The 20,528-nt window shown below is 36.6% G+C and overlaps 2 protein-coding genes across 7 annotated transcripts in view; one reads left to right on the top strand and one right to left on the bottom strand.

The window, feature by feature from the left end:
• Nucleotides 1–823: 823 nt before the first annotated feature.
• Nucleotides 824–8,013, bottom strand: LOC111868562 (cyclin-D1-binding protein 1 homolog). The gene is made up of 6 exons (XM_023859318.2): nt 7,785–8,013; nt 6,731–6,793; nt 5,717–5,975; nt 5,044–5,191; nt 2,439–2,708; nt 824–1,123 (listed from the first exon to the last, which is right to left on the bottom strand). The coding sequence occupies exons 1-6, from the start codon at nt 7,873–7,875 to the stop codon at nt 974–976; spliced, it is 981 nt and encodes a 326-aa protein (XP_023715086.1). The 5' UTR covers nt 7,876–8,013; the 3' UTR covers nt 824–973.
• A 118-nt stretch (nt 8,014–8,131) lies between these two features.
• The window catches only part of LOC111868558 (aspartate--tRNA ligase, mitochondrial), a 57,737-nt gene continuing 45,340 nt past the window's right edge, over nt 8,132–20,528 (top strand). For 5 of the 6 annotated variants that reach the window (XR_002843524.2, XR_002843523.2, XM_023859315.2 and 2 more), the window contains exons 1-2: nt 8,132–8,258; nt 18,119–18,285. Coding sequence is in view for 4 of the 6 variants with exons in the window: in XM_023859315.2 (XP_023715083.1) it covers nt 18,184–18,285 (102 nt within the window). In the remaining 2 variants the exon portion in view is untranslated. The remainder of the gene's footprint in view (nt 8,259–18,118; nt 18,286–20,528) is intronic. The other variant, XM_023859312.2, reaches the window with a different exon arrangement.

The raw sequence follows: 20,528 nt of genomic DNA, 5'->3' as shown, positions 1-20,528 counted from the left end.
AGTTTCTGAAACATCGTGTTTTCTATTTCCTATAATTCCGGACGATGGAAGAAATCTAAAAGCCAGTAATTCTGTCAGCAAATGATTTGTTCAGGATTTTCCCCCATGCCATTTTTCAGAGAACTAACCCCTTTGTGTGTGTTGGTTGAGATTTCAGTTCCATCTAGAAGTGCATTTAAGGCTTCATCATGAATTGACTAACACTTATTTTATTAGTTTAGTTAGTTAGTTATTGGAGAGGGTGGGTTTCCCCATGCACTTAGACCTGTAGTGGTCCATTGTGCTTCCCTCTATGATTTCTACCAGCCTCTATATCCTACTGGTATTGGTGCTTACTATCAGTCCCACTCAGCCAGCGAGACCGGCTCTACTGGCTGAGAAGTATCTATAATGCTTCCCCCATCTACCGGAGGTATTAGTGACTGCTGTTGGGCGGCAAACGTCCGCAATTTTGCTCAGTGACCTCCTTTGGAGGTATGAGGTTCTTTTACATGCCATAAAGCTACGACACGGGACCCACGGCTTAAAGTCCCTCCCGGAGGACTTGTTCCCTGAATTTTTCCGCCCTTAAAAATTCGACGACCTCCGCCGGGTATTTGAACCCGCGTACTACGAGTCATGGGGTGGGAACATTACCTCTAGATTACGGAGGCCGCTTTTTATTAGTTTAACAATATATCCTGAATTACATAGGCTATACAGTATCAAAGAGACACTTGTGAGTTACTGCATATTGACCCAATTTCATGCATTGCAAATTTTTTAGAGTGCATCCTGAAAAACCACAGGAAGGGGAAATATAACAGAATATTAATGTGCTTAGTTAGTGTTTCTATTGCACTTTATTTCAGAGCAATAAAAGGCTGAAAGTATGTAACACAAAGTTCACAGAATCAGGTTGCAGTCAAAAGTCAGCATGTACATTAAAATTTACTTTCCACTTTATGCTGATTAAATGGCCATGTCCTGCATTTTAAGAAACTAGTAATGGTTGTAGTTTATTGTTATTGTGATCAACAGCATTTAGTAGGAATTCAATCCAACTGTTGTCTTCTTCATTAGTGTAGTGACTCTGTTTCACCATATGCAAGAGGGCTTGTATTTGAGTCTTGAGCACAGCAGCCTGAAAAAAAAAGGTAACATTAAAGATTCAAATAGTTAAATATGTGTAGCAACTTTGAAAAGCAATGAGTGGCAAAATAACTTACATCAGTTACAGAAATACATAAGAAATGGAATAAATTAAATCAAAGGTACAGGTAAGGTTGAAGCATTTTATATAATGTTTTCATCATATGCAGTATTTTACCTATGGTTTCTGTCCCCAATATTACAACTTATAAGAGTTCACTGGATTTCAGAATCTTATCTAATAGTATAATATGAAGCTATGATGTGCCAGTAATGCACAATATATCTCATTTTACAAAAAGCATGTGTTGCTTTAAAATGGTTTGTTAAGGAGAGGGATGCAATATGATAATGAATCTCCCATTACTAAATCTCTAATCCACTATGCTGTATAAAAATTCTAAGAATAATCAAGTCTTTCCCCAGCTGAATAATTGCTTTTCTCATATAGTACCACAGGAATTTTAGTTTGCAAAAGGAACACAAAATCTGTCCACGATGTCAAAACAAAGGCATCTCAAACCCAAGAGATTATATTTAGAAATAGGCAGTTTTGCTATATGCCACAGAGACGCCAGACTACACATCTGTCTCTCTTAAAAAGTATGATATGCAAAGAATTTTAATTACAGATATGTGAATAGTTTAAAATTTTAATTATTTGCATTTCTTTTAATGAACTGAAACTAAGAGCATATGAGTATCCCTTCCCTTGTTCTCTTTACTGGTCACTACCAGGGATACCCCAATCAGACCACTTTCCAGAATTCTACTGGATGTCTTGAGGAGTTTTACACACAAATAGTAGGCACATTCTTATTACTTTCAATACTACTGCATGGCAGGAACGGTAATGCACAGCAAAATTATATCCTTGAATGACCACAAAATAATTGAATCCTATGAATACTATGTTGTCAATAGTCACTTTTATTGTAGCTATACAGAGCAGAATCCTTGAGAAGCTAACAGTCATGCAGGTAATTAAGAAAATTTTCCACCCTGTGTGGAAGCCAAAGGTTTATTACGATGTTCTAAAGGTTCCGTTAGTGGACCTTATTCAGAACCTGAGGAATTCAGTTCACATTTTCAAATCATATTTAAGATGCATTTGAATATTATCCTCCCATCTATGCCAACAGTTCTCTCCTAGGTGGTTTCCTTCCCTTTAAATCAGACAAGAATTATGTACACATTTTACATTTCTGCCATGTCTACTAATATCCTGCCAATTTCATCTTTGAATGACCTCTTTGCATGTCATAAACACATAAAGGTATCCGCTAGTGGCGTAAATGTACACTTACAGTACTTCTGACTGCATCTTTGTTCATGGGAGGATACAAAGACGAGATCAGATCATCCACTGCAGGACTGATTTTTTTAACTCCGGACACCAGATCGTCCAATTGTGAAACTTGCTGTTCTGTTTCAGATTTTCCTTTCATTCGCAAAGCTGTGTCTGTTCTCTTCAAGGATGAGCGTGCAGCTTTTACCAACCCAATGCAAGGAAATAGCAACTCCCGATCTTTGTGATTCCAAGTCTTATTGTTGTCACTTTGGTCTGCTGCAACCTCCTTGAATTAAGATAAATTTTTAGTGATCTAGGTATTCAGTTTAATTACTATTAAAATCATTTATGTGGTTCAGTAAATATATTTATGCTCAAGCAACACGTGTTATAATTTAATCACTGAGGAAACTGACTCAAATAGCTGTGCTTCTGACATAACTCAGAAGAAGCTTGGTTTGAATACTGGCCAGCACACTAACTATCTTGATGTTACTTGGCCACAGTTACTTCCACACATCTTTTCTAATTCATTAATCATTCTGATAGTGTCACTGAATAAACATTAAATAAAGCAAATTAAAATTTAAGGGTGATTAAACTGACCAGTAATTATCATGGAATATTACTGCTATTGTCATACAAAATTTTATCTAATATTCTTCTCTCAAGGTTAAGTCCATACATAGATTAAGTTATTGGGGTTCATCAGCATGGATTTTGACATAAAAGATCAACTACTGATCAGATCTTTTGCATTCATCAGGTACTGAAGCAAAAATGGGAGTATAATGAGACAGTACACCAGCTATTCGTAGACTTCAAGAAAGCCTATGATGCATCTGGCAGGGAAATATTGTACAATATTCTGATAGAGCTGATATTTGTCCGATAATTTTCCTACCCAGAATTGTCTAAAACAAGGAGCTGCTTTATCGTCACTGTTTTTCAACTCTGGTTGCCATTAGGAAGGTCAAGGAAAATTGGGTGGGACTGAAATTAAAAGGGACGCATCAGCTGTTGATCTATGCTGATGTCGTGAATCTCTGGGTTATAATACATATACCATAAAGAAAAACACACAAACTTTAACTTAAGCTAGTAAGGAGGATGGTCTAGATGTAAACAAATAAACTCCATGGTTTCAGTCCGCAAGTGAACTATACCGATGTAGCCTATCATAGACATGTATATTTTATACTTTGTTATATCCAGTCAGATTTATATCGTATGATTAAATATCTATGTAAATAGATCCCTGAAAGACACATTAAATATGAATATAAATAGAAGACCAAGACATAGATGGGTGAACAATATAAAAATGGACCTTAGAGAGATAATGGTATGGACTGGATTGATCTGGCTCAGGATAGGGACCAGTGGAGGGCTCTTGTGAACATGGTACTGAACCTCTGGATTCCATAAAATGCTGGGAATTTCTTCAGTAGCTGCACAATTGCCGGCTTCTCAAGAAGGGCTTGGCTCCATGACTGAGTGAAATTAAAATTTAATCTAATTGAAGATCCTCGTTATGTAATTTTCTCCAGAGCTTTTGTGTTTGTGGTTTATTTTATGATGCCGTATCTCAGACTATATAGTGCTGAATGGTAGGATGACTGGTGAATAACAAACTGAATCAGGCATTGTCAGGTACTATTCCAGTATTTTTCTGGAATGAGAAGAACACAAGTAATCTCAGTCAGGAAAGCTGGTGTCCCAGTTGAGATTTGAATCAAGCACCTCCAGCTTTCATCTAGCATTTAATAAATGGATGAGTTCTGATCAGTTCTTGGTCTAATACACCAGAATCCAGTCTGATGGCACCAGCTTATTTCACCTATACAAGGAGGTAACATTACATGAAGTAGTTGATCTTAAGGTATTGCATTCCACAAACCAATTAGATCAGCTCATGGTATTTTTCCTGGAACTGACACAGCCAAAGAGTCAGTCAATTAGTATAGCATTTCATACAATAGATTTTATCAAGTATGACAGCTCATGTTTAGAAGAAAGAACATGCTCATAATTTATACCTGTGGTCATTTGAAGGTCATTAGAGGGGGTAATGTTTTCCTGTGCAATTGCATTTACCCCCAAATAACCTTAGCATTTCTAGCAAAAGTTTTTTGTGTCATGGCCTGGCACTCAGTAGGTTGAAAACAACATGCCTATATATAAACCACACAAAAATGAATAAACAGTAATATAAATGTTAGGAGATGTTGAGTAGTCATATTATGTTTCCTCACATTCTGTCAAAGGACTGAATGTGCGTAAATGTCCATTTAGGGCCTTAAGCAAATTACCTTTAAAATTGAGAAAACTAAACCTAAATCAAAATTTCTTCACAGAATTTAATGTTTGTCTACCATACTAAGTCTCGGTGGGATTGAGAAGTAAACAGGTAGTCTTGATTTAGTGGCAGATGGGTAGTTGAATTAACCTGAAGAAACTAGTGTTTTTTATATGAGCATAGGTGATACTGGCGATGCAATAAAATACATTCCTTAAAGACTCAAAAATGAAATCCCTGATGTGCTAACGTCTGTATGTAGCTGTGTGAAGTTATGTTTCCAGAGGAGGAAAATCACAGATTTGCATGATTAATACAGTACCTCTTCTATTTCCTGCACTGCATCTAGCACAAGACCTTCTTCTCTCTGCATGATCTTGCAAGTTACTTGGAAATTATTCTGAGGTAAACTTTCCACGGCTTCACATGCATCCCACACACGTCCTGTTAGCATCAATCTGTTTTTCTGTCTATGGAGAGTAAGTTATATGAAAGTGGGTGAACAAAGTTATGACTGAAAATGATGGCCACAGACAAATGCAATTTCTCACACTGGGTGGACAAAATGAGAAGACAAATGAAAATATTATAAAAAAAGTATCAGCAAAGCTGATAACCTAATTGTGCTTAGCTCTTGAAAATATTATTTTATAATCAGTAAACAGTAACAGCAAACTGAAGTACTATGCAACATACTAATTTCAGCTTACTAGAACTAATGCCAGAACTTCACCCTTCAATTTGAAAGCCTTCTTGCCAGCTCCTAGAAAATGTCTTTCTTATGTATTTTAAAACTTCAATAAACATGATCAAATTCAGTCCACAACATTCATGACATTGTCTTCCAACACAAAATTCAAAATTTTTAAGAACTTCACATACCTTTACAGTGTCCTATTTTTGTTGCTTACCAGTGGCTTCAGCAAATATTGATATCCAACTTTATTTTACTTAGTTGAAAAGTTAAATCTATGTCAAAACTACCAGATACTCACGCCTTATCTCCTTTTTCTTGCAAAGACAAGACTACAGTGGTCAGCGACTCCATGATTTGTAACACTGTCATGTTTACTTCTTTCCGCAACATCAAGCCACAACATTTTGGCAGACTATAAAACGTTGACAACATTTCTAGGTATGCAGTCTCTAATACTTTCAACATTTCACGTAACTCTGTCACACTAGGTAATGGAGGCTTGGAGAAAGTCAAGCACAGTTTTGTCACTTCATTTGATATGCACTTAGCTGCAACACCTTAAAAAGTAAAGACATCTAATATATCATTTATAACATTATTTTCTGTTACTGTGTTAACTGAATGGAATACAGAAGGGAGGAAATGGTGGTTTATTTAAGGCACTATCCCAGTATGTCTCCAAAGACTTTAACTAGTGATCATTCAACATAGCTGGTTCTATGGCTGGAAATGATCAGGTACTTCCCACATGAAGGTAAAGTGCATTCCCGCTGAACTAAACCTACTCAGAATGATCTACAGTTTCATTCCTCCCACCTGCCACTACTTCAGATTACCTGTTCAGTTTCCAGTTCCAATCACAAATTTCAAGCTGAATCATGAAAGTTGGTGGCCCTGGAGATCACTAAACATACCACATTTATCCAACTATAAGATTATCTGAGATACAAAATAATCATCCTTTATGTGGAAACTTTTAAGAAGAAACAATTTTATTACTTATCGAGGAATATTAGGTACAGTTCTCTGACATAACATTTTCCCAGCTTTTCATGGCTTGTTTTTGGTATATGGAATTCACAGAAGTGGATAAGTTTCATGTTAATGTGGTGGTAATGGTAATGAAAATTGAATGATTACTGCTTTTCAAATATTTTCATATCAATTCAATAAACTATGGATATACAAGTTTTGAGATATACCACAGTTGCCAGATGTCTGTTTTGTTTATTAAGTAGTCAAATCATTAGCACACATAGATAAAGTAACAAAATGCACATGTTGGTGTCTAGGCTAGTGTTACAATACATACGCAATTTGAGCCAGAAATCATCAAGGTTAAATTCACAGTCTGACTTATCCATTCCTTCTCCACCTGTGAATAAGTAGGACGACTTGTAATAATAAAACAGTATTGGTAAGACAAGTCACAGTTATTTAAATTAATGTTTCTGTTTTTGTAAGATTTTTAATAAGATGATTCAGACAGGTATTTGAACACAGCATGAACAAAGGAAACAGCTGGCAAAAGAACTGAAAAAGTATTAACTGTGGGAGAAATGAGATCAAGACTTTCTGCCCATGAACTCATATAATGCAGAAACTGCTGAAAGAAGAATAACTCCGTACAATCCCCCGACCTTTTCTTTCCCTTGAAGATCCCAATGGGTCATCTTGGATAGCGTTTCCTTAAACTTCAACAACATATTTATTATGATTAATGTCATATGTAATTGTTTAAGAGGGTTACATGGGTTCCACAGCAGCAGATATTCACAAATTTCAGAGCACTAAAGAAATCAAGTCCAAATTTTGCACATTAAACTTATTCAAAAATAAGTTTGGTACTGAAATTTCGTTACCACAGAATAGGTTTGTACTGATATTGCTGGGTTATTCAGTGAGGTAATGACATTCTTACAAAAATGATGGTTTATACTCATAACAATCCACAATGTCATTAGTGAAAACAAAGTGTATCATGCTATTAAACTATTCAACAGATTGCCCATAACCATTCAAAGCCTTAAAGAGGATAGAATTAGTTTTAAAAATAGGCTGTTTTTATATCTTATGAATAATTCCTTTTATACAGTTTCTGAATATGTGGAGCATAACATAAACAATTAGTTTTAATTATTCTGTTATCTGTGTGTTTGTTTAAATTTTGTATGACGACCTTCATGTCCATTTGTTTGGACTTGTGAAATGAAACGAAATGTATGTATATACTCGTATGTGGTGAAGTTATCATTAAAATTGAGTAAACTACATAGCAGGTGTCAGTGTTATAGAAACAATCTAAGCAAAACTGAAATTTTGAAAATATGTTACCTAATACACAAAAGAAAATTAATATACACCACCTTCCAATTGCTGCAAAGCTTGTTGCATATTACCAATAACCACATGAAATACGTTCCTCAAACTTTCGGCCATCGTTATTTGATTTAACATTTACTTCTATTAGATGATTAATTAAGACGATACTGTTCTTCCTGGGCTTCAAGTTCATAATAAACCCTACTAAAATATTATTCCAAACAAACATCAAGAAATACTTCCATCCTTTATAGACAGCACACTTTCGTTAGTTCGTTAGAAACGAAGCGATATTTTAACCGTCTGTGGGAAATTAATTTTCAAGCATGAGCTGTAGTTTGCTATAGTGCCATAGTGGACGATAGTGGCTATGGTGGCTATGGTGGCTATAGTCGTTGAGCGGTCGTTGAGAGATGTATGGACGTTTGGCAGTGTTTTGTAGAAGAGGGAGTGTGTGTATATCTTGCTCATTTGGAAAATCGTTTGATTTGCAGCGGCGAATATTTCTGGTGACAAAGGTAGTTTCTAGAATGCAAGCACATGTATTATTTCAGATAAATTAAAGAGTAATTATATAGTTTCGTCTCTGGAAGCATTTTTATGTGATTAGGTTAGTCTGGAGTTTTTATTTCATAAACCAAATGTGAATTTTCAAAGTATAGTTATGTGTGTTTTTTTTTCTTCAGAATTTCATTTAAACGTGTGTATATTAAGACATGATTTATTTTGTTTGAAATTGTGGTGTAGTAATATACCCTGTACATCTCGTTGAAGTTACAGGTATGGTTACGTATTTTGTTCATTAAGCAGTATATGGATACATAATGTTTTGTGCAGTGTTGCGGAATTGCAAAGTCAGTTTAGGCTGGGTTTCAGGTGGTTAGTTGTAGGTAGAAATTCTGCCATTTATTTTTATGATGTAAGTCGGAAAAAGAATCCCTAATTGTATTCAATCGAAGAGAAGCATATTTGCTCGGTCGTTTATCCTTGAATGTTGAAGTTGATGGCTTGAAAAAGAGTATACTTTTATTGCCAGCGGCTTGATGTATTGTAAAATATCATGGGCATACTGCCAGTTGCTCATTCTTTCAGACAGAAAACATGATGTGGGTATCTGGATATACTGTAGGTCAGGGCTTGACAGATCATCGTGGGATGTAGAAGCCAGCTCAGAAATTTAGGAACCAGNCAGTTGAATTCATTTAGTTTCAACGCGTTTACTGGGTTTACCGTGACTTCTGACGCCATCTTGATGGATACTCGAAACTTCCCTTATTTACGATTTTCACTTCAACTTTACTCAAAAACGTCTGAACTAACCTGTCCTGGGCCCATAACCTGTTGGCAGAGTGCGGGAATCGGGAACAAATATTCCAACGACCAGTTTAGAATATAAACTGTATTTGTGACTTGAAAAATACAATAGTAGGAATACATATGTCTCGCCTTTCCAGTATCCAACTCAGAAGTGTTCAGGTTACACAAAAAAACAAAAGACAATCTCTACAACATCTGTTTCAGAAGAATATATCGAACACACTTTCAAGGGTACCAACTTTTGATTTGCAAAAACCATCTCACAACACTAATTTTGTGTCATTTAGAGAATTATGTTGCAGTGACTAAATGACCCTTATACCTTTCACTATTTCAGTCATGATTTAGCTTTGTGTATGTGTAAGACATCATAAGATACCAGTGCATGTGTATAGTATGTTATTTATCTGTCTGTCAGTGGCTCTACATCCCTTTGTTGGACCTTGGCTGCTTTTACAGTTTCTTAATCTTTTACATGGTAGGAGTCCATGGCCAGGGGATCAGCTCATTGCAAGGCCACTGCCTGCACATGGGACTGCACACAAACAGAATAAAAACATAGACATCCATACCTCAAGTGGGATTGAAACCCATGATCCCAGTGTTTGAGTGAACGAAGACATCTCATTCCTTAGACCCAGCCGTCACTATGACATAATCTGTTATACAAAAGAAAAACAAATCAGCGTTGTAATATTTATAATAACTGGTTCAGAACAGTTTATTATATTCTGGTGTAAAACAACAAGTAAGCTAGACTATCTTTGAAGAAAGCAGTCTTCTGGGATTTGGCACCATGTATATGTGGTGCCAAATCCCAGAAGACTGCTTTCTTCATAGTCACCGCCGTGAAAGCCTCAAATCATACATAGACTATCTTTACTTCCACTTTTGTGGCCTAGAACATGCCTTGTAGTTCTGCAGCTGAAGTCCCATTGATCTACAGCCTTTGCAGGATCAGTTCCATCAGTGATGGTCCATTTGTGTTATACATTCTCAGGTAACATAAGCTTTCTTCTTGCACAGAATGATTTTAATTTATATTTTAATGAGATTCATTAAGCTAAATCCAGGTCCACAACACACAGTGGAGGCAGGGAGCACACAAACTGTTAACAACTTCTGTCATTCACTTTCTTTTTTCTTCCAAGGATTTTAAATTCATGCCACTCAATACAAAGAAGTGACAGACAGTCTCATTCTTGTTTAATGATGAAAATTGTTTCTTATAATGCTAAGCCAATGATATCACCTCCCTGTCACCATAACATTCTAGGGTGCTTCCTGTTCGCCAGCAAAATTATCAGAAATTCCTGTGGCTTTTTCAGTGACTCAGAAATTGTTGTTCCAGGCCTTTCACTTCATGTAACATTAAATTTTGCTTCCCAGATTCAGTGGAAGACCTAGCAGTGTTATTTAATCCATGCAGTTGCATATTGTGATAGATTCCATAAGTGATGTGTTTTTACAAATTGATCTTTCTCTTCTGGACTGAATTTAAGTCATTCAGTTAATGTTGTTGCATTCTTTACATGTCATTCAGCAGTAGCTGGGAAAAGCTCCTCTCATTGAAAGATAAGTGAAAGGTTCTTGATTGTTCCTAAGTTGTGTAGCAGAATATGGGGTATGTGAATAAATTTGAAATGTGAATTGTCTAAGCAAACCCTTAGTAACAGCAGATGTGCAGATGTGCAATGACACATTTCCAGTCTTTCACAAGAGCAGTGAGAGCTCCTACTTTGCTGGTCACCCCCATCTTACATTATGTAAATATTACAATTTCTGTATGCTGCATTGAGGGCATTCATCTACTTGCATTAGTTGCCACATTCTCTATGGAAAATTTGTTCAGTTTGTTCAATTTATTTATGTTCCGTAAATCCAGATACAGGTAGACACCATAGGATATGGAACAAGTCAAACACAATATGAATACAACGACATCTGTACAATAAGTCTAATTGAAAAATTAATAAGATTGCAGTGTGGGAACATCCCACATTATCACGCATTTCTGCAACGCTCGCTCTTCACATCACTTTTCACCATCACGCGCGCTAACCAATCAGATTGCTTCAAACGATCGCATTTATACTACGCTCGGCGATAGCCCGCGTCTACACCATTACGCGCGCTAGCCAATCAATTCTTGCTCCTCACTTTCGAGTTTGGCTCCGCCCCACCGACCAGCGTATAAAAAGGAGCGACCCCAGAGTCGAGTTATGCAGTTTAATTCAGTTCGATTCAGTTCACATCAGCAAGCAACTTCAGCCAGCAGGCTTCGTCGCCAGCGCTCGGTCTTCGGAAACATCGGCAGGCTGCGCCAGGCACGACTGCCTCGGCCGTCCAGCGCTCTCACACCCGACTCACTGGGGCACCGCGCCTGGACTCGCCGGTGGTCGTGTTACGGTCTGACTCACTAGGCATCTGGCGTAGCCACTGCCTCATGGCTCCCACGACCGCGCTCAACGACTAGCCTTTTCACTAGCCATTCACCGCAACCAGCCTTTCTCCTTACCGGCGCGCGCCGCGCTACCTCTCCGATCAACCATCTCAGCAGCCATGGTCCTTTTCAGGGCCAACAAATTGTTCCGAAGAAGTGGGTTGTCATAGGAGTATGACAAAGACACACGTTGACAAGAGTGCCCCACAGCAGATTACATAAATATAGGTTAATTGTACTTATGCACCACAATTTGAGCCTGTTAACAGAAACAATGTCAATGAGTACATTGCTAATAAGTAATAAGATTATAAATTACATAGATACAAGTTAATTATACTTGTGCATCACATTTTGAACCTTTTGTCAAAACAGTGTCAATGAGTATATCGTTAAAGGTTTTAAAATATGTAAGTAAAAGTAGAAGCAAGCAAGCAAGCAAGCAGTCTCCATTCATACATTCATAGATCCCTATAAGGGATACCTGTAGACTGGTAGAAATGCTACAGCTTCTTTAGAGCAGAATCAAAATCATTACTATATTTCCCAATTTTTGATTGAACTCAGGACATGTAAATTTAGCATATGTTCTTCAAGTTTCTTTACAGTAGTTTCCATGTAGCCATCTGCAGTAGCATTTTCCAGAGTTGTGGCTACAGAAGAATGTCGCTCTATTGTCCTTCATGAATTTAACATACAAAATTACCTCTTCAGCACATTTCTTTGCATTTGATGCATGTATCATTAAACGCCTAGATTAGATATTCTTTATTTCACATTTTACTTCCTATCACCCTAGTCATTTTTGAGAAGAGTCTTTTAATTTTTTTTTCATTGTTCTCACATAATTCTGTTCCCAGTTTTGTGGTTAACTGTAATAGCTCACTGAATATAGAAAATCATACATTATTCATGGCTATAACAGTGCTTGTAAGTTACTGGACATTTTTGCATCCATTTTTTCCATGCATGTTGCCAAGACTCATAGCTTTTGAGACCTGTAGTGAATTATTGGCTTTCACACAATTTTGGTGCTGGAATGATCTGTCATGCCAGTTGAATATCTCCAGTTTGAAAGGCCCCACAAAATCTTTCACTGTCTTTGAGTTTTGGTTTGTGATGCTGGGAAAGGAGGTGCATACCTTACAACTTGCTGTTCCTGTGTCCTGAAGGAATGGAAGCCAAGTAAGTTTCTTGCACCAGTCTTCAATAAATTTTTTCTCCTGGCTGCTGGAGGTGTATGTGCTGAAGATGAAACATCTGCCTACAAACTAGCTTGTTGCACCTAAGTTTCACTTGTGGATGTTTCATGTACAAGTACATATTTGCATTCACTGACCAACAAAAAATATTTTGTCTTTGTAATGCTGATCATATTGTAAAAAGCTTCTTTTTTTTTTTTTCATTGGATGCATCCTGTTGTGTGTATTATACAAATATCTTTTTATTAGAATCAACAATGAGATGATCAAGGTCAGTATTACCTTAGCCCATGGCATTAGTGCATTATTATTTAGTATTTATTGTTTGACCGGTGACCGTTTTACGTGTGTATGTCTGTTCTGGTGGGAAGACAGATTGCAACTCAATTTGCAAATGCAATTGTTAATCTTGCTTGCTTTAAATATTCTTGTTTCTCTATTCTTCCCACACTTTTCAATTTTTGGGTATGTTTGACACAAACAATCTTCAGAGTCAGAATACTCCATGTTGAGCACAATACTGACTCTGTAAGACAAAATACGTAGGTCATTTCAGAAATAATGCACACAATTTTTTGTTTACGTCCATGTTTATTTTATTTTAATATCTCTTTACAGTCCTTCAATATAGTCCCCCTGCTTCTCAGTGACCAAGTCCCAACGTGTGGGAAGCTTTACTATTCCATCCAGGACACCATATTTGTTTATCTGTCAAATGGCTCAGGTACTGCAGCAGAAAGCTCTTCCAGAGAAGGAAAACGACAGCCTCGCATAAGTTGTTTCAACTTTGGGAATAAGTCAAAGTCTGGTGGACTCATGTCTGGGCTGTAGGAAGCATGAGGCAACACCTCCCAACCGTATTGGCGCAGCTTTTCTGTTACGACATTCCCGATGTGCAGGCGAGCGTTGTCATGGAGAATGATCGGCTCAGCCTCGAGCAACTGAGGTCGGTTTTGTGCATTTTGCATAAAGTCACGATAATAAACTGCTGTGACACTTTTCCCGCACGGAACTCTGTCTGTCATGATGCTTCCTTGGAGATCATAAGCAAAGAACACCATTTGTTTGACCTTTGATTGAGATCGTCAAAATTTTTTTGGTCGTGGTGAAGATGGACCTCTCCACTCGTTGGACTGTGATTTGAACTCCGGTTCAAAGCACTGTGGATTTCTGTCAGGTTTTTTCCATTGTAAAGTTTCGATCTTAATGTACAACCCTTGATCTTCAACAGTCACAATACCCGAGAACCGTGCAAGCTCCATTTCTAACTCACGTTATTTAAGAACAGAGTACATTATAAATGAAACAAAATAACGCGCTTCTTTCTCAAGCCCTGAACTGTAACTGACGTGAGGCTCACTGTTGTTGCATCATCTAATCTGCAGTGTTGCCAACCTGTGTTTTATTTATGAAATGACCCATGTATATAATGGCACAAATGACAGTCCTCCTGACAAACCCAGCAGCCAGTGGCTGTAAAATAATTACATGCTGGTTGCATTTATACACTCTCTTTCAAATCCACAAAATCAGACTGTGTTGTTTTAAACAGAATACTGAACCTTGTTTGATGACAGAAATGACAGTGTTGCTGACAGCAGGTCATCATCTTTCCCTTGATAAACATGCTATAACATGATATAAATACATATGTTAAAATTATGCCAAACAAGAGATGTTGAAGCAGGATTTTCAAACTAAAAAACAGAGGAAATTTATGATAACTGCTTCACAAAATCTAGGGGCCACAGCAAAATTTCTGCTGTGGCGACCTGGTGCCTGGGATTTGTCTAGCCCTGATGTAGGTTACTGATGGTACTTGATCACCTAGTGCTTCTGCGTTGGTGTACAGCCTATAGTTATATCCTGAGTTTCTGTCACTTTCTTCAGTTCTTCCAGTGAGAGTATTCTAAATGGGCCTCAACTGCAATGAGATGACCAGATTTGTGCAGTTATTGTGTGAACTGAGAAGGTTTTGTTGTGGTGCTTAGATTGAGGTAGGATGAACATCAGGCCATGGAATCCATGTGCTGTTCTGTAAATACATTGGCCAGCCTAGCAATGGAAATGCTTTCTTTGGATGCTGTGTATAATCTGGTTATGTCAGTGTAAAGTATGTGATGTGTGTAGAAGTAGGTGCATGCTAGGCACAGTCGTGAAAGTGTCTACCCAGGATTTACAACATACATAAATATTAGACAACTTCATTTGCTTTAACCAGACATCTCAGAAAAGTCATTAGCATTTCTGCTTTATATTTGGGAAGTCTATCATTTGACATTATGTAATTTTAATGGTTGAAAGTGTAGTTAAATGAACTGTTAGTAAATAAGTACAAATTAGTTAATTTGTCGATGGTAGACTTGCGGTTATCCAGCATGGGTGGGAATGGGGTATGTCAGTTACATGACTTGTCAGTTGCATGAGAGAACCCCAATGCAAAATAACATATTTTCAGTTTTGTTCATGCATGGGAGTCTTTCTGGCTGACACAGTGGATTTATGAGTGAAAGATTTCAGGTACATGTACTATACTAGTGAAACATCATCACAAATTAAACAGGTCTCTCCCTTAATGGTATTTGTATAAGGGTGGACAGTTGCTAGTTCTGCTAGTGGCAGTTGGGAGAACTACTGTATAATAGATGAATGTCTGCACATCACAAATTTGTTTTTGGATAACTGTATAAAATTGTTAAATTTCTTTTAAGTTTTTGTGTTCAATGAAAATTCTAGATGCTTGGGTTCCAGATAATTTTGGAGTTCACTGTGTGTAACTAGCAGTGTAAGTGATGAAACCAGCCTGAAAGGTTCTTGTGAACGTATGCATAAGGTATAGAACGTTAATTGTGTGTGCTTATTGAAGTTGCAACTCNTAATAATAATAATAATAATAATAATTTATTATTTAATGATCTATAGAGATGAAATAAATAAATAAATATAAATTTCTAAAAATTTTAAATTTGATAAATAAGTTATTTCTTTGTTATTTAAATACAGAACTAGTCTATGAATTAATCTAGACCCTCTTCCCCGAAATTGTATTGTTTGCTCTTTTCCATGTTTATTATGAAATTATTTCTGAAGAACCAATTTTCTAATTGTTTCATAACTTTTGCGATTTTTTCTTTGAAGACATGAGATTTTTTCAATGTGTCATCCACGAATAACACCACCTTAGCTTCTTGAACAGCTTGGGGGAAATCATTTATATTTTTCTTCATGCTCCACCCTTCATTTCTTAAAAACATCGAAACTTTGTGACCCCACTGCAGTTAAGAAACCACTTCAAGTTACAGGTCTGCATGCTGGCCGTGATATTCGTATTAAACATAATCTTACATCACATGCAAAATGTAAATGCTACCCTTTATATGCTCCACTCTGGAATGTAATGATTCCTGCTTTCTGTTTTGCTGTGTAGGTCATAGGTCAGGATGGCCAGAAACTGTGTTTAAGAGACATTGCCTCATTTTTCAATTTTGAAAACTGATTTTGGCTGCTGGGTTACATCTTGAGTGTACAAATACTTTAAATTATGTTTATTTACATTGTTTGCTTCAGCATCAGAAAATTTTGCATGAAAGGTCACTGAATGTTGTTAAGACATCATTATTTCAACATGAATGTAATCCACCCTGCTGTTAGAAGAGAGCAATTAATGCCATAATTATGGATCATAGACATTGCTTTTGTTTAACTTTAGTTATTTAACTAGTTTAATTGTTCTTAAACTGGATTTTGTGTGATAGCCAAAGAGGCAATTGTCTATTAAAATTATAAGTTATGAAAATGTTTAAATCTCAAGTTAATGATGTGTCATTAATGAGTATCAGATAAAGATTTAAACCTGGTCTTTTCATCACTATTCAATCATTCATTCATTCATTTCTATTTTATCCTGTAGATCAAAATACATTGTTGTAGGACATGTCCATCTATATTATTATCATAATAATACATTAATGATTATGGTATAAACTTTTTAGAAATATAGCTTATTCTATGCATAAGCTTATCAGTAGCCAGTATTACATAATTCTTCGTTGAGATAATCTTCTGTTGAATAATAACATCCCTTTACAATATTATATTTAAGCATCTTGTTACACTCACACAATATATATGAGACAAACTCCGTCTTAAGTGCAGCAATTTAATTGTAGTTCTTTCTTCTTCCCTTCCTCCACACTACATGTTTCGGCCCTAAATGGCCATCATCAGGTGTGTATTCTTACGTAGCTGCTACACTGCCCGTAGTTTAAAATTTAAAATCACCAGTCTTTCCAATTGTATGTATGTATAAAATCTTTGTTAACCTACACGCGTCAATTTGATTTCTAAAATTGGCACTTTTTTAAAACTTCAATTCAAATTAAAATGTCTCTACATTTTCTGTTCTTTTTCTTTTTCCAATTTTTTTTTTTAATTAAAATTTTCTCGGGGTATACGCCCTATGTCTATAGTGCTGCAGCGGCCACTTCTTGTTTTATCGCTACTCAGGTATTGTTCTGTGTAGGCTCTCTCTATGTGTGTCGCTGCTTATCTTTAATACGTGTGCTCCCTTACTAAATAAGTTCTTCAATTCTTTTTTAAACTGGTTGCTGTTACCTGTTCGTTTTATGTTGTTAAGCAATTTGTTATAAAAGATAAACCTATCACAGATGGTCCACTGTTATGAAGTTCTAAATTGGGTACATGCCTATGATAGTTACTATTTCTATTGTTATGTGTATGTACTTGTTTATTTACAGCACAATCACACTTTTGTTTTGCATATAAGATTGTTTTCTGAATGTATAGTGAATATAATGTTAATATTATGGTTTTAAACACATTGTTTGTATCATAAGCTCTACTTACGTTGTTTAAGTCCAGCACTTTTACAATTCTGAACTTTTTATCACTGTCCAGCACTAATTTTTCAAACTTCAGGATGCAGGCCTTGTGCAGAATACTGAAGATGATAAGAAAAATGGACATTTCTGTGTCTTGTAAAGTAATGTTTGCAGGTTTCCTGCTGAAGTATTTTTTTTTTTTTGTCAAGTAAGAGTAATGCACAGATGAACATATTTGTTGGTACACGTGCAAACAGTTACACAAGATGATATTTTGAAGTATTTTTTAATTTTTATAAAACATCTCTTAAAGTTTACATGTCATTCCTTTTGACCTATTATTCTTGTAGTTTTGTGTGCATGTCAAGAGGTCGTCTGTAGCAATCTCCACTTTTTTCAATAAGAAATTGATTATAAATCTGGTACAGTTGTAGCACTGAGTGGCTCATACAGTAAATATAGATACTCATAGTGTACTGAATAGCATTTAACACTGTCTTGATTATCAGTAGAACTGGTACCATTACTGTAACTTCATAATTGAATGGGATATTAATATTTTTGTTCATTGTTAGTAGGAGGACCAAATAATGTGGTTAACCGAGTGTCATGTGGAGACCTCAGAGAGTGTCATGTTGGGATGGAGGTAGAACTCTGGGGCCGTGTCCAATTTCAGCGTGTTGGACGATTCCTCACTTTGAGGGATCAGTATGGCATGACCCAGGTTGTTGCTCCAGATGAAGTAAGTTCATTGTTGAGTAGAGGAATTTTGATCAGTTCTAATTATTGCAAGATATTTCCAGTTTCTTTGTATTTTTACAATGTTTAACATGATCTTCCATAATGGATTACTCGTCTGTATTTGGCCATATTTGCTGATTTTCTGTAAGTCAGAAGAAGCAGTGTCATGTAACACTTTGAAATATATTAATAGTTCAGGTAGGCATTAGTCTTGTTGATATTAAGAAGTCATATTGGAGAAGGGAAACTAATATATTCCCTCTTTTCCATGACAGTTGTTACCATGCTAAAGTCATATGATTACTCGTAATTATGCAGTGTCCCAGGCGGGAAGGTCACTATTCTGGGAAGTCATCATATCAGTCATTCCAAGCAGAAGAGTGTATATGTACATATGTTCTGTTCAGAAAAGTTTCCGAGATAGAGCTATTTCATGTTACCACCCACATAAAGGAATGGCAAGATGCACTCAGACAAGCAGCACATCATGGCCTCGCATGAGTTGCAAAGTGCATTGACGTTGACAGTGATTAGGGACTAGCTCTATCGATTGGGTCCAACTGAATAGGTTCCACCTAAAGATGGAGAACAAATCCAGTCTCTGAAACATTATGTGTTGTTTTAAATAAAAATAGGATTTTGGATGATGTCCAGAAACACAATAATTGTATTAATATACCATGGCCACAGACTTTCATATCTTAAGTTACTGAGAGGTTACTGTAATCCTCTGATATTTAAATTGAATAATTTATTTCACTAGAGTCACTCATATGTTTGTGTTCATGTTATTTTCCATCTGTTAATAGGTTTATGCATATGTGAGGTGTCTTCAGATAGTTCCAAAAGTTATGGCATGGAACAGCAGTGCACAGTCACATTAGGTGTTTCTGTGACCTTGCAACCTGGCTGCTAGTTATGCAAGCCATTTTGTTCCAAGTAGATTGGACATTCCATTTAGTTTTTGTAACCAGTTTTGTGATCGAGTGTGTTGCTGTCTAGTTGCCTTTAGTGTGGAGTTGATAAAGGAACAAAGGACTTGTGTTAAATTCTGTTTTAATTTAAGGAAAACAGCTGCAGAAACCCACAATAGTTACATGAAACTTACAGTGATGATGCCTTGAATCAAACAATGACCTATGAATGGATCATATGTTTTAAAGATGGAAGAGCTTCATCAGATGATGATGATGAGCTGTCTGGCCAACCTTCAGCTACAAGAATCGGACCTCTGCTTGACCAGATGAAAAATATTATCCACAGAAGTCTTGACCTACTGTCCAAGAAGTTGCAGGAGAGATTGGAATATCCACTGATTCATGCCACACAATTTTAACAGAAGGTTTATGAATGCATTGGGTCTCACCAGAATTTGTGCCAAGACTCTTGACTGATGATCAGAAATTGCAAAGATTTTCCATGTGTGAAAATCTTCTCCAAATATAATTACTGGTGATGTCATGTGGGTTTACCAAACAACAGTCCACACACTGCCTTGCCCCAAGAAAGCATGACAGGTGCGCTTGCAAATAAAAGCAGTGCAGCTTGTTTGCCTATTCTATGAACTCAGAATTTCCCTTAAAGGAAGATTTCAGACAGTGGAAGACATATTTTTCCTATATTACAGCCATCTACACAGCAAAGAAAGCAAGGATATCTTCAATGAAGATAGCAGATATTGGTATATATCTTACTTGTTTAATATAAACATATAATATGATTGAAATTAATAGTTAATGATATTTCCACTTTATTCAATGTGTTGACGGCTATAGTATGAGATAAATATTATAGGCACAACAGGATGCAAGCTATAAAGTTTGAGTGGAAGACATCTCTAATGTCACAGATGACTTGAAGGTGTTGCCACAAACATCCTTCGAACATTGCTTCCAAAAGTGGAAAAGGCAGAGGGAGAGCTGCATTGCTGCACAAGGGGACAATTTTGAACAGGATAATACAAGGTGGTTCAAATATGACCGGGACTTTTTTTTTAACCATAATTGCCAAACACTTACTTGCACATGTCAGTCTTCAACATACTCCCCTCCGGAGTCAACACATTTTTTCCAACGTTCTGGAAGCATCCTGGTGCCCTTTTCAAAATAGGCTTGTGGTTGGTGGTGTATCCACTCCCGAACAGTCTGGATGATGGCGGCATTGTCCACAAACCACATGCCTTGCAAGTCTGATTTGAGCCTTCTGAACAGGTAGAAATCACTTGGAGCGAAATCAGAACTGTAC

The sequence above is a fragment of the Cryptotermes secundus genome, unplaced genomic scaffold (genome assembly GCF_002891405.2).
Source record: "Cryptotermes secundus unplaced genomic scaffold, Csec_1.0 scaffold330, whole genome shotgun sequence".
In the NCBI taxonomy this organism is placed as follows: domain Eukaryota; kingdom Metazoa; phylum Arthropoda; class Insecta; order Blattodea; family Kalotermitidae; genus Cryptotermes; species Cryptotermes secundus.
This window is presented reverse-complemented; position numbering and strand designations above follow the sequence as displayed.

Bases quoted from the DNA above. Each gene is read 5' to 3' on its own strand.
- LOC111868562 (XM_023859318.2), bottom strand. From the start codon at position 7,875: ATGTTAAATCAAATAACGATGGCCGAAAGTTTGAGGAACGTATTTCAT. The intron at 5,976-6,730 runs GTATGTATTGTA...TTACTTTTTAAG, and splicing joins TGATTTCTGGCTCAAATTGC to GTGTTGCAGCTAAGTGCATA. The intron at 1,124-2,438 runs GTAAGTGTACAT...TTTTTTTTTCAG, and splicing joins AAGATGCAGTCAGAAGTACT to GCTGCTGTGCTCAAGACTCA.